This window comes from Tursiops truncatus, chromosome 16 (genome assembly GCF_011762595.2).
Source record: "Tursiops truncatus isolate mTurTru1 chromosome 16, mTurTru1.mat.Y, whole genome shotgun sequence".
In the NCBI taxonomy this organism is placed as follows: Eukaryota; Metazoa; Chordata; class Mammalia; order Artiodactyla; family Delphinidae; genus Tursiops; species Tursiops truncatus.
The window spans coordinates 22144147-22158683 of record NC_047049.1 but is presented as its reverse complement, the minus strand read 5'-3'; the positions used below and the strand labels follow the sequence as shown (position 1 = coordinate 22158683).

The window sequence follows — 14537 nt, the reverse complement described above, 5'->3', positions numbered from 1 at the left end:
TAGGCATAGAGGGAACTTTCCTCAACATAATAAAGACCATATATGACAAACCCAAAGCCAACATCATACTCAATGGTGAAAAACTGAAACCATTTCCACTAAGATCAGGAACAAGACAAGGTTGCTCTCTCTCACCACTATTAAACATAGTTTTGGAAGTTTTAGCCACAGCAATCAGAGAAGAAAAAGAAATAAAAGGAATCGAAATCAGAAAAGAAGTAAAGCTGTCACTGTTTGCAGATGACATGATACTATACATAGAGAATCCTAAAGATGCTACCAGAAAACTACTAGAGCTAATCAATGAATTTGGTAAAGTAGCAGGATACAAAATTAATGCACAGCAATCTCTGGCATTCCTATACACTAATGATGAAAAATCTGAAAATGAAATTAAGCGAACACTCCCATTTACCACTGCAACAAAAAGAATAAAATATCTAGGAATAAACCTACCTAAGGAGACAAAAGACCTGTATGCAGAAAATTATAAGACACTGATGAAAGAAATTAAAGATGATACAAATAGATGGAGAGATATACCATGTTCTCGGATTGGAAGAATCAAGATTGTGAAAATGACTCTAGTATCCAAAGCAATCTACAGATTCAATGCAATCCCTATCAAACTACTACTGGCATATTTCACAGAACTAGAACAAAAAATTTCACAATTTGTATGGAAACACAAAATATCCCGAACAGCCAAAGCAATCTTGAGAACGAAAAATGGAGCTGGAGGAATCAGGCTCCCTGACTTCAGACTATACTACAAAGCTACAGTAATCAAGACAGTATGGTACTGGCACAAAAACAGAAATATAGATCAATGGAACAGGATAGAAAGCCCAGAGATAATCTCATGCACATATGGTCACCCTATCTTTGATAAAGGAGGAAAGAATATACAATGGAGAAAAAACAGCCTCTTCAATAAGTGGAGGAAAACATAGGCAGAACCCTCTATGACATAAATCACAGCAAGATTTTTGACCCACCTGCCAGAGAAAGGGAAATAAAAACAAAAATAAACAAATAGGACCTAATGAAACGTAAAAGCTTTTGCACAGCAAAGGAAACCATAAACAAGACCAAAAGACAACCCTCAGAATGGGAGAAAATATTTGCAAATGAAGCAACTGACAAAGGATTAATCTCCAAGATTTACAAGCAGCTCATGCAGCTCAATAACAAAAAAACAAACAACCTAATCCAAAAATGGGCAGAAGACCTGAATAGACATTTCTCCAAAGAAGATATACAGATTGCCAACAAACACATGAAAGAATGCTCAACATCATTAATCATTAGAGAAATGCAAATCAAAACTACAATGAGGTATCATCTCACACCAGTCAGAATGGCCATCATCAAAAAATCTTGAAACAATAAATGCTGGAGAGGGTGTGGAGAAAAGGGAACCCTCTTGTACTGTTGGTGGGAATGTAAATTGATACAGCCACTATGGAGAACAGTATGGAGGTTCCTTAAAAAACTACAAATAGAACTACCATACAACCCAGCAATCCCACTACTGGGCATATACCCTGAGAAAACCATAATTCAAAAAGAGTCATGTACCAAAATGTTCATTGCAGCTCTATTTACAATAGCCCGGACATGGAAGCGACCTAAGTGTCCATCATCGGATGAATGGATAAAGAAGATGTGGCACATATATAAAATGGAATGTTACTCAGCCATAAAAAGAAACAAAATTGAGATATTTGTAGTGAGGTGGATGGACCTAGAGTCTGTCATACAGAGTGAAGTAAGTCAGAAAGAGAAAAACAAATACTGTATGCCAACACATATATATGGAATCTAAGAAGAAAAAAAAAGATCATGAAGAATCTATGGGTAAGATGGGAATAAAGACACAGACTTACTAGAGAATGGACTTGAGGATATGCGGAGGGGGAAGGGTAAGCTGGGACAAAGTGAGAGAGTGGCATGGACATATATACACTACCTAACGTAAAACAGATAGGTAGTGGGAAGCAGCCGCATAGCACAGGGAGATCAGCTCGGTGGTTTTTGACCACCTAGCGGGGTGGGATAGGGAGGGTGAGAGAGAGGGAGACACAAGAGGGAAGAGATTTGGGAACATACGTAAATGTATAACTGATTCACTTTGTTATAAAGCAGAAACTAACACACCATTGTAAAGTAATTATACTCCAATAAAGATGTTTAAAAAAAAAAAAAAAAAGCACTAGGATGCTATTACCGGGTTGGGCGGGCCCGGTCGGGGAGAGGTTTTTGGGTGAGCCTTGGGTCCTCCGCCCGCTGAGGAGATGGATGAGGATGGGCTTCCTCTCACGGGGTCAGACATAGACCTGACTAAGTGGCCAACTATTCAACAGAAAAGAACGGTGGCATTTCTAAACCAATTATTGGTGTACACTGTACAGTTCCTCAACCCCTTTTCTACAGTTTGTGAGGAGAAACTGCAGACCTTTCTCTTCGTATCCAGCAAATTGAAACAACTCTCAATATTTTAGATGCAAAGTTGTCATCTATCCCTGGGCTAGATGATGTCATATTTGAAGTGTCGCCTATAAGTGTCACTAGGATCACAAATGAAACACATTCTGAAAGCACTTCAGAGCAATCACAGAACAGTTTACAAGACTCTGGACCACGGGAAAGTGAAGTAACACCAGAAAAATATCTTAACTGTAGCCAATGACATAAGATACACCAGATATCTCAAAATGGTTCAAGTGGGTGTTCCAGTGATGGCAATAAGAAACAAAATGATATCGGAAGGACTAGACCCAGATCTTCCTGAGAGGCCAGATGCCCCAGTGCCTGATGTAGAAGGTGAAAAAAATACAGAAGAAAGTTCAGACAGCGAATCTTCTTTTAGTGACTAAGCTTAATTTTTATAACAATTACATATACATGTGTTGGTACACATTTACATTCTATAAGAAAGAGAGCCTGAACTTTAACTCTTAGTCATAAAAGCATCAAATAGCTACATATCCACCACCAAGCTTCCTCTGTGAAAAAATAAATAAATAAAGCATTTATAATTAAAAACAATAAAAAGACTGACTTGTGATATAATCACTGATTGGAATCTTTAGGTTACACATTTCACCTATGGGATTGGACCAAACACAATCTAGATTTTTTATGCCTCTTTAGATACTACATTAAATTCAAGAAGCAGCCACTCACCTGTGTCAGTCCTGCCTCACCAGTCCTTTCCAGGCTTGCTTTCTTCTTCCTTCCCACTTAAGTCTCATGATGCATCATGACTGAGCGGGACATCCCAAACCAAGCAGTTTTTTCCTATTTGCAATAATACTGTGGACTCTCATCAGTTAAAAACAAAAACAAAAACACGCTTGGTCAAGTGTGCTCGTATATAACAGAACCACAAGGCTTCATTCCGTGTTATTACTTTTCACACCATGGGCCAAAGTGAGGATGGAAGATCTTGCCCTGCAATGAGGGCACTGGGAAGAAACTTCATTCAGAGGCATGAGAATCAGTAAGGAAGCTAATCTCCAATGGACTGAGCCATGTCTGTATCTACAGTTTTCCTGCAGCCCTCTGGGTGCTGTATGAGCTGCTGGGTTTCAGATTACTCCGTGCTGGTATTTGGAAAACACTTCCTCTATATCCACTTGTTTAACAAAGTTAGTAGCAAATATCAGTTCTTTCCTCTGGGAGGGCTTAGGTGGCCTAACTTCCCCATGTACCACGTCAAGTACGGTGAAAATGGTAGGTTACACTATTTGTGTAACTCAGTAGTAAGGGCTGAGGCAGGCTTTGTTGTGTGCTTTCAAAAGAATAACTCTTTTCCTTGTGTAAACTCTTTCCCACAACTATATTTGCAGTAGGGAACTGCAGGAACTTGCAATTTTTCTGTTTTAAACCATCTCCTATTTGTGGCTTACCTGGAGGAGGGCTGGAGGGGAGGGTGGTAGAGTGGAAAGAGGAGTGGTCATATCCATTAGGAGTCCTGGGTTGGAATTCTGACTTTACTACCCTACTGGCTATGTGACCTCGGACATGGGACTTAACCTTCCCAGACCAAGGTTTCTGCATGATTTAAATGAACATGCTACCTTGAAGTATTTACATGTTTTAAATCATTTATTCCTTATAACACAGCAAATGTACCATCCATCACCACCTGTGTCTCCTCTCCTTTTGTAGCTCACTGTCCCCTCCTTGTATCAAATGCTTCCCATCCTCTTATCCTACAGCCCGAACTCCCTTGTAACATGTTGCATACAATTAAGAGGCTAAAAAGAAGAAACAATACTTACAATACATTTGAAAATACATCTAGCAATTGGGAATGCTATAGTAGGTAGACCAAATTACGTTCTGATTGTTTCTCTGCCATATTAAAAAAAAAAAAAAAAAAGATTTCAGTAGTTACCTATGTGCACACATCTGAATAATGAACACATTTATATTATATTTATACTGTAAAATTTTATTAATCATGTTCATGTGTATGTGTATGTGTATATACTTGTACAATACATATAAACACAGTTAGCAAAGTTATACAGTTTAAAAATTTTAAACATTTGAAATTTCGTGAATTAAATTGCAGGTACCATAATAGCAAAATGTTTTCATCTCAATATAAATATAAATTGATAAAAATGAGATGAAAATTGTCTTGCTCTAGAAAAGCTATCTTTAATTTACTAAAGATATTTAAGTATATACCATCAACAATTTTGAACTTTTCTATGAACTTTACATATTATATTAAACATAGAACTATTCATAATTATATAATTAGCATAATAAACAAATATATTTTAGATTTACTCCATATTTCTTGTAAGTTTTATTTAAAATAGCATTTTTTCTGACCATATATGTTCATTTTAGAAAAAAATATAGAAAATATCCAAAGATATGAAAATTTTTAAAAACCTGACATTTTACAAGCTAGAAATAACCAGTGTTACTATATTTTAATCTCTCAGTCTGTCCCTATTTATTTTCTGTACGAGTTATTTTCATACCATGTGAAGGCTTAAATTCTGCTTTCTCTTGGCATCACATGAGACTTTTCTCAGGCCATTAAATATTCCTTAGAAAAATAGTTTTACTGGAAGCATTCTACTTTATCACATAGATAAATATAGATATATTATGATTTATTAATAAATTTATAAATACTGTTTACTGAATTCTTTTCAATGTTTACATTGGCAAGAAGCTTTTATCAAGATATCTATACATGCATCTATTGAAATATCTTAGTATTGTTCATAGAGTGGCTTCATTATCTAGATAACTTAAGCTTATTTTAAATATTTTAAAGCTTTCTTTACTGGTTCACTTTTCATGGAATACCTTATAAATACCTTTCATACCTTTTCATACTGTCATCTTCTTTAACAAAGAGTTTTGGCCACAGTTGAACATTCTTTGGGCCAAAGTCGTATTTCTAAATGTCATTGGTGTGGTTGATGGAAATTGAATGATGCTCTAAGGTTTGTAGAGTGAGGCGGCTGCCAGTCTCTGCTGCAGAAGTCCTCAGGCTAATCATGATGGTGAGGAAGGGGAGGATTGGTACTATTTTCTTATCTTTTATCTCTGCTATCAAGTGAGACTTCTTTCTTCTACCAGTATATCCAAACTACTTGGGCTCACGGGCCCAGCCGCTCCGCGGCATGTGGGATCCTCCCGGACCGGGGCACGAACCCATGTCCCCTGCATCGGCAGGCGGACTCTCAACCACTGCGCCAGCAGGGAAGCCCTCAAAGTACTTTTAAACTAACATTTGAATTACTGTCAGTTCTGCTATAAAACTTTTTTTGAAGATGTAAATATTTTTTCTAATGTGATTGATATATTAGGAAAAGATTTCAGGATAATGCAAATTTTGTGTTTGCTTATGTGTTATTTTGCCAATGAGAAACATTAGGTGAACACAGAAAACTATACCCAAATGAATTTAGCTGTGTAAAAATACACAGAACACGCACGCGCACACACACACACACACACACACACACACACACACACCACGCAAACATCCACCAATGATCTCCATTTGCCTCTGTGTTAAGAGCCACACCATCCAGTTAGTGGCACAACCTTCTGCCAGATTTCAGATCACTCCTTCTACCCCTTTAAAACAACCACAAGCTCTAAGTAGTCAGGGCTCACTTTCACAAGAAAATGTCAGGTCCTCTTCAAGATAAGTATTTTATTTGTGTATTTCTTAACCAATGAACAGTGTATATGTCTCTGAATGGCTGGTTCCTTTTCAGCTTTTGCAACCCAGCAGGACCCTATGGGGCTTTCCCAGAATAGACCCCCTCTTCCCATGTCTTCTACTTGCCTTTGTGTGTAGAAAAACTTTAGTCAAAGAATAAGTTTAATTTCTCACGTCAGAGACGTGAGAAAATGCAGAAAGAAAGGGAAACTGTGAAGCAAGACAAAATAGTAACAGTTCAGCCATTAAACAAAGTCAAGGACTTTTAGTGCCTTCTCAAGGGCTATAGCTATTCCGAGCCACGTCCTTTGAGCTGTTTCGCAGATAATGAAACCTCCACCAGGTGGAAGAATTTAACTGTATGCTGCCCACAAGCACGTAGACCCCAGACCCATCAACCAGGAAGTTGATGATGTTGACTCCCAATTACCTCACCACCAACCAATCAGAAGAATGTCCACGAGCTGATCACATACCCCACAACCACCCTCCCTCACCCTGTTTTTAAAAACATTTACCTGAAAGCCTTCAGGGAGTTCAGGCCTTTTAGGCACTAGCTGCCTGGACTCCTTGCTTAGAGCCCTGCAATAAACACTGCACCTTCCTTCACAAGCTGGTGTCAGTAGATTAGCTTTACTGCACGCGGGCAAGTGGACCCAAGTTTGGTTCGGTAACATTTTCAGAGCTCAGAGAAGCCAGGGACCAACTCTCCCCTGTCCCATCCCCAGTTACTCTGCTCCCTATTATGTCTTTTTTTTTTTTTTTAACCTGTAAATATCCTAAAATATTTATTTAAGTAGGATACCATTGTATATGTTATCTTAAATTTTATTATTTGCCCCTATTAGAATATATGCCCATGAAGGCAGATATCAGCCTTGTTCACCGTTGTATTATCATCACCTAAAATGTTTGTACCACATATGGATTAATAATTATTTGTATTTTATAAACCAAAGATCCCTTCTCATGTATTTAACATGGAAACTATAACAGTTATTTCTTTATATATGTCCATCTGGAATTAATTTGGGATTCCCCCATTCTGAAAGTGTGAGCCTAACATGCATTTTCAAAATACTCTTAACCTCTAAGAAATAGGAAAACAAATTACATCATGATTCAGAAACCAAACTTAGGCCTTTGTTTTTCATGCTACTTGCTAGCCAGTTTTATTTTTTTCTAAACTGCAATTATTTCACTTAAATTAATATCTAAGAATAGCTTTCTGAATACAGCAGCTTGAGTGGCAACAGAGAGGAAGGGCAAGGACATGCTGATTCTTGACAAACGACCAACTGAACATGTAATTAGAGGTGCTAGCTAGGTAAGGGGAGTCGGACCAAGAGGCCACCTCAGAGGTCTTTGCTAAATGAAGTGGACTTGCTCACCACACTAAATTGAAAATCACACTAAACTGAAAAGGGCTGAGTTTCAGCAAACATTTATCTAGTGCCTCCTAATGGTGATGTCCAGTGCTGTCAGCTGGAGGCTGAAGGAGTGAAATGAAAAACAGAAGAGCATAGAATTCGGTGAGAAAGGTGTAAAAGGACATACGTAAACGTAATGCCACATTTTATTTATTTTTTAACATCTTTATTGGAGTATAATTGCTTTACAATGCTGTGTTAGTTTCTGCTTTATAACAAAGTGAATCAGCTATACATATACATATGTCCCCATATCTCTTCCCTCTTGTGTCTCCCTCCCTCCCACCCTCCCTATCCCACGCCTCTGGGTGGTCACAAAGCACCGAGTTGATCTCCCTGTGCTATGCGGCTGCTTCCCACTAGCTATCTATTTTACATTTAATGCCCCATTTTAAATATGCGTTGTTTAAAGGGGGATACGTGAAAGAATGGCACCAAGAAAGGAACGCCGACTATTTAATAAGTGCCTTTGGGTTGAAGGAGATTTGTTGGGCTTGACGTGGGCAGACCTTGAGAGAGGTGCTGTGCCAGTCACCCGTCTGTGTTCTGAAGTCCACTTCCCACTCCTCTCCCACTCCTCTCCCACTCCTCCTTGTTCTACTTAGTAATTCAGAAAACTACATTTCCCAGGCTCCACTGCCCACTGGCTTGGGCTGGGAAACATTGGCTGGAGATGGGAGGCCTGGAGCAAGCTCCCCTTCCCCCTCTTCTCTGCTTGGGCAGCACTGCTGGCAATGGCCATGTCTCCTCTGTGGCTCCAGCTTCTGCCAGAAACATCCTCCCTGTCTTCAGCTTCCATCTGGTGGTCCTGAGTCCTGGGCTCTAGGGATCCCTTTGTCCTTCCAGCCCAGGGAAGATAGAGCCTTCCTCTTGATGCTCATCTTGGAGCCACTTCACCTTCCCCTATTTGGCATCTTGGCTCTTCAGTTACTCAAGCAACAAATTGCCTGAATTAAATCCCCTCTGTCTGAAATCCCTAGGAATGACTTTTGTTTGACTGCCTGTACCGTCAGTGACACAGGAGATAAGCTGCTCTTGATGGAGAAAAGCAATATAGGCTCTGGCCTGGAAAATAATGATGCGTTGGAAGGAAGACTTAGTCTGTGGGAAAGGAAAGGTGAAAGGCCACCTAAAAAACAACAGAAATTCCAATTGCGTGCTGAGACCGTCCTAATGAGGCAATGCCATTCCAAGCCTGGCAGGTCTTTGAAAAGGTTAAGGAGGGTTTTGTGCCTGCACGAACGTTTCAGCCAAATACAAGGACAAAATGTTGACTAAGAAAAGATACCACAAGGCCAAAAGGATTTGGATCCAGTCCACCTCTTTATTTTCCACCAAGTTTAAATCAGCTATTTGGGACTCTTGGGAATGACTCACCCACTCAGAATACCAGAGCTGGAAGGTGTCCTTTTCCTTATAATTGTATGCATGAGGACACTAAAGCTTTGCTCAAGGTCACACAGCTGGTAGAGCTGGAAGGAGAACTCCAGTGTCCTGATTCCAGTATCAAAGCCATTATCACTCTAGCACTTGAGCTCTTTCCACTCCCCAAGTTTCAGTTCATTACATGCAGGTTTGGTCCTTCAGTAACTACAAGCTTCTGAACAAATTTGAATGTGTTTGTTCCATATCAATAATTTCTCATTTTGAATGAACAATAGTGAGAATGTTACTCATTCCAATGTAAACAGCTTGGAGTGATTTTTTTAAATATTATAGAATAAAGTAACAGTAAAGCAACAGATATTATACAGTCACCTGAAATGCAGGTTAGAATTTAGGTAGTAGAATATATATCCTACGTTGATAACAAAAAACCCAAAACTCCCCAAAAACCAAACCCCTCAAACCTGTAGCGTTTACTAAATTCTCATGCAATTAGTCTTTATGAAACCCTATAGATGCATCGCTTCTATATCTGGACTGAACACCGAAGTTTGGAATAAAATAAACACCTTGAGGCATAGACTTCAGAGACATTATCTGTTTAATAAATATGACTGTAAAAGCAATAAACAAGAGCAATTATACATTACACTACATAGTATTTAACAAAAAATACATCAAAAAAGTCATTTTAAAATTAGAAGTAGTTCAATACTATAAGAAAACTTTCTTTTTTTTTTTTTTTTTTAAATTGGCTTCCTATAAAAATAAGTTGGCAAATGGGGGAATTTCAATGCTCAGTTGGACTCCTGGAAAACACAGCTGCCAAGCACCCCATTCCTCTCAAAGTTGCTGTTTGGAACTTCTGAAAAAAAGCAAAGCAAACCTCTGCATTTTGGACAGTGAATCCAATCAAAAATAAGGCAAAGGAGAAAACGTTGGTTGGGTCGTTCAGGGTAGAGCACGCAGTTTGCCTTCTGGGATTTTGGAAAACATTGCAATATCAGATTTGTAGCTTGCCCTGAATCTTACCTTCCCCATCCATCCCTCCCCACCCATGCCTCTGGCCTCAAGCCTACCAAACTCCTCATTGTGTCTGCACCTGCTGTTGTTGAGTAGGTAGGCACTTGGGTCCCTCCCACTGGCAGCTCCTCATTACTACCTTCTCTTCAGGATTGAGCTGGCATGGCCTAGTACAGTGGTTCTCAAACTTTAGTGTATTTCACAATCACCCAAAGAGCTTGTAAAAACAGATTGCTGGGCCCCAACCCTGGAGTTTCTAATTCAGTAGGTCTGGGGTCAGTGGGACCCAAAATCTGTGTTTCTAACAAGTCCGAGGTGATGCTGATACTGCTGGTCTGGGTACCACGCTTTGAGAAACGAGCTAGATCATAAGAATAATAAGGTCCCCTCTGAGCAGTACTTGGCCTCACTAGTCTCCTACAGGTGGGAGGGAGCTCTGAGGAGAGGCACATGAGGACCCTGGAGATGCTGAATGTAGAACCAGCCATCTCTGATCACCTTCCAAAACGCCAGGCATCTCATGTCCACCTCTATTTTAGGTTAGGACTTACAAGCCCTTCTTCGCTATGTCTTCTCATGTATTCATTCATTTCTTCTTTCAACAAACAACTTTCTTAATACCTACTCTAGGCAAGGCACTGTGTTAGATTGAGTGTTATTCCCTTTTTCATAGTTTAACAATGAAAATGATTGAACTGCAACTCTGAGGACTCCCTGTACTGTCGTGAATGAGCCTCTTTTGGTTTCCAAACACTCTGTTTTCCAGATAAAATTTGGGAGGCTCCAACTGAAGAGATTCAATGAGGATGTTTCCCACGGGATAGGAAGCCTGGCAGGTTGAGGATCATTTGAGTTCTACAAAGAGACGGCTGCCTTAGGCAGAATCCGTCTCCCAGATTCATACCGAGCATCTCCAGCCATAAAATCTTCTGCTTGATTAACTTCTGACTGAAGTGTTGCCACTCTTCCCCTACTTGAGCTACACAAGGGCAGTGGTTGTCAGGATCTTTAGGGCACCCCCATTGTCCCCAGGGCCCTACGATACCCTGACGCTGGCCTGGGGACATGGCCAAGTAGGAGGCTACACTCTGAGAGGTCTTTTGAAACCACTTTCTCCTACATTTTAGAGTGGGCTTTATCCAATCCATAATACTCCAAGGGCTCCTGCTTCACATACTTTTGTTTCCCTCTTTCTCTGGACCTTCTTTCATGATGGCCCTGGGAGAACTGGGATTTCTTCATGCTTTGAGCCCACCTGCTTGAGTCTGATAACTCCTCCCCTTTATGCTTATTAAATTTTCCTTTGCTGATACTATGCTCAGAGATCAGAAAGCACACATGTAAGAAGTCTAGGGTCATCTTACAATAATCACAATCCCATCCTAATATAAGACAAGACCTCCGTATAATCTCAAGACTTTTTGACACTCAAACATCAAATCCATTAACCTGCTTCTTCTTCTGCTTAACATTGGTTTCATTTTACAAATATTTTCACTCTACTGTGAGAGGGGAAATACTGGGTAATAGCAAAACCATCACAGGAGGAAATTGCCCTGCCACATAGTAACACGTTCAAAACATTTCTCACAAGAATCTTCTGGAATCTGACTGCAGGAGATTTTTGTTAAGGTGTGACAAAACCACTATTCATCTGTATGTTTTCTTTTCTAAGGTACATGGGCCAGGTTTGAATTGCTTTGCATATCTCAACTCTTTCACACACATTATATGTTTCCAGGGGGGAAAGGCAAGGATATTTGGAAGAGGCAGGTCTACAGGAGGATACAAAAAAAAAAATACATGAAGCTAAACCCTGCAGGGCAGGATGCTGCTTGGTCAGTGTGTATGTAGGCTGCATGCATGGGCGTGTGCAAAGTTGACAGAGAGATCATTAGCTTTGGGTGGTGGAGGCAGGGTTGCCAGAGGCGAGGCTAGTATTTAAAGAACATCAGGATGAATGCCCAGAATCTGGCAACATGTTTGGGAAGAAAAGGCAGGAGCAGTTGAAGGATAACTTGGGGACTGGAAGGAAGAGACACAAAGACATTGACAGATCACGACCACACGTGGAGAGCAAACAAATGGGAAGGTAAGAATGCGGGTAACTGGGATTCTGTTTTCTACACAGGGCAGGAGTAGGAAAAGCTACAAGGGGAAGCTGTCGTGATGGGAAGCGGGGAACAGGAAACACAGGTCCACTTTTGACACTCCTGCCCGACTGCCTTCCTTCTTTCCCTATTCTGCCTGCATCCATGGAACTTGAACTTGCTTCTTTGTCCCTGTGGCCGTACAGAATGGAGAAGGCAACCTGTGGCCCCTGCCGGCCAACAGAGCTCCCGAAGATAACTTAGAAGGGGAAAATGGCAACAAGTAAAGTGGAACAGAGAAACAGCCCAGGGTTTCAAACTCCTGTGCATGTCTTTGTGTCTTGTGAAAAGGGCTGGGGTAGCTAATCTACCCATCAGCCTGTAGAGCTAAAATAGCTGTTAAGTCTAGAGCCAAGAATATTTCCAAAAATACATGCAGATTTCCTTGGCCTATATATGTTAGGAATTTTCTACAAACACAACCAATCAGAAAAAGGAGAGAGGAGAAGAAAGGGGGAGGGGAGTGTTTTTTCCATTAAAATAGAGCACCTGTACACTGCCCCTCCAAGCATGTTCTCAAGGTACTGTCCACATGCACAGGCTTAAAGCTAAAAACCCTTGTTGTCTGTGTCTGAAGAATTAAAAAGTCCCGATGCAGTGAGTGTTTGTTTGTTTGTTTGTTTAGATTTTGATTGTTTTTATTTTATTTGTTTGTTTTTGTTTTTACTGGCGTCCTCCAGTCAAACATTTACATAGGTAGGGATTTCTTTTGTGCTTTGATTCTCAGCAACTATGGAAATACTTCCTGGCAAAATAGGAAACAGAACAACAAAGAAAAAAAACACAAAGTTAGTGGTCATGGAGAAGGATGCACTTGACAAGAGCGAAATTCTTTCCTGATCAGCAGGTCGCCTGTAGCCTTTGGGGGTTTTCCTTAAATGGCAAATTGAGCCCCAGCAGATCCCCGCTTTGGCGTTGAAGGTGGAGTGGCGTGTCTTGCTCTTTGCAATCGGAGAGATGAGTCACCAGGTTGAGTAGAAGGGGAGGAAGGGGAGGGTAAAGCTACTCTCCTAAGAGAAAACGTGTAACACTTACTCATTTAATGACACTGGCAATGGAAAGGTGTCAGAGACGGTGTAACGTGCTGGGAGCTCTTCCTGGCGAAGGAGGGATTGCTACTTTAATAAAGCAAACAGCAGCTGCACTTCAAACCCCATGGAAATGGGACTGAAAACCAAATGACCCACAAAAATGCACTTAGAAGCTTTAGAAGTAAATAGGGTAAACGCTTCTCTGGACTTGGAGACAGAAAAGCCTTTTTCTTTTTAACCCAAAGCAATTACGCATTTCTCACCGTCTCCCCAAATAAGAGGAAGCACACTGTGAAAACTGGACACCAGATGCGGGGCTATTGTTATTATTACCTCTGATATGAGCCTGGCAGCACATTTAAATTTCGCCTTAATACAGCCACAGAACGTTCCCATGTTCATTTAAAGAGAGGGCTCTGTCTCCCTTTAAGAACTCATTTTTCCCCCAGGTACCAGATTAACAGTCATAGGACGTTCTAGGTGATTTGGCATTATCACATCAGAGTGAAGCATGAATGCTTATATAATAATTTATCCATCAGAGTCAGCAATGCAGGGTCTAGATGGGAACATTTACAGCTTCAAGTCCTAGGGTCATCAGACAGGAGGAGACAAGGAGAGAAATGGATCACAATGGTGGTCCCATGGGTTTATCTAAGTTCCTGGGAAATGCCCTCCACAATAAACAGCAGAACTTAGCAATGACCCTGAGACTCTCTATACCTAGCTGTTGGCTTCCCATGCTTCCTCCCCAGACAGAGAGTGAGCCCTACTGAATTACGCTGAAATCCAGTTTTAAGACTCCTGGTAGGGCACAGGTGAAAAGGAGGAAGAAATCTGCCCATCTGCTCTGTGACAGTCTAACCCTCCAGCACTCTCTCTCAGGAAACCCCACTCCTGAGATAAGTTCTGCCAACTTCATGGCTCTTGAATTCTCAGGTTCCGTGTTTCCCGGGGGGCAGTTTTTGATTACTGCTAGATTTAAAACAATCCCAGGGTGATCGGTCTGTCTTTCTTCCACGCATGTTCTGGAGCCGTGTGCCCTCCTTAGAGCTGTCTCCAGGTGGGGCTGCCACAGCTCGCTCTGGTCGTTAGACACCCTCAGACCATGCCCAGCCCTCCAGACCAGCAGGTCCAGCCTCTGAGGCCTGCCCTTCTTGTATATTGTTAGAACAAACACTTTGCTCTTTGACCATGAACACTTGAAGCCCAATGTTTCAGCAAGGGTTTTTGAAAAAAAGAGGAATAAACTCATAAGAGAAAAAAAAAAACATAGGAGCAAGAAAGGTTTTTTTTTTTCTCTTTC

The 14537-nt window shown here is 40.7% G+C and overlaps 1 protein-coding gene and 1 pseudogene across 2 annotated transcripts in view; one reads left to right on the top strand and one right to left on the bottom strand.

Moving 5' to 3' along the window:
- Positions 1-2297: 2297 nt before the first annotated feature.
- On the top strand, positions 2298-2973 carry LOC101335078 (WASH complex subunit 3 pseudogene; annotated as a pseudogene).
- A 6637-nt stretch (positions 2974-9610) lies between these two features.
- Positions 9611-14537, bottom strand: part of SORCS1 (sortilin related VPS10 domain containing receptor 1) — a 556814-nt gene continuing 551887 nt past the window's right edge. Inside the window, exon 27 of one of the 2 annotated variants that reach the window (XM_073793984.1) lies at positions 9611-12945. In XM_073793984.1, the coding sequence (XP_073650085.1) occupies positions 12881-12945 (65 nt within the window). In that variant the 3' untranslated portion in view covers positions 9611-12880. Of the gene's footprint in view, positions 13211-14537 lie in introns of both variants that reach the window. The other variant, XM_073793985.1, reaches the window with a different exon arrangement.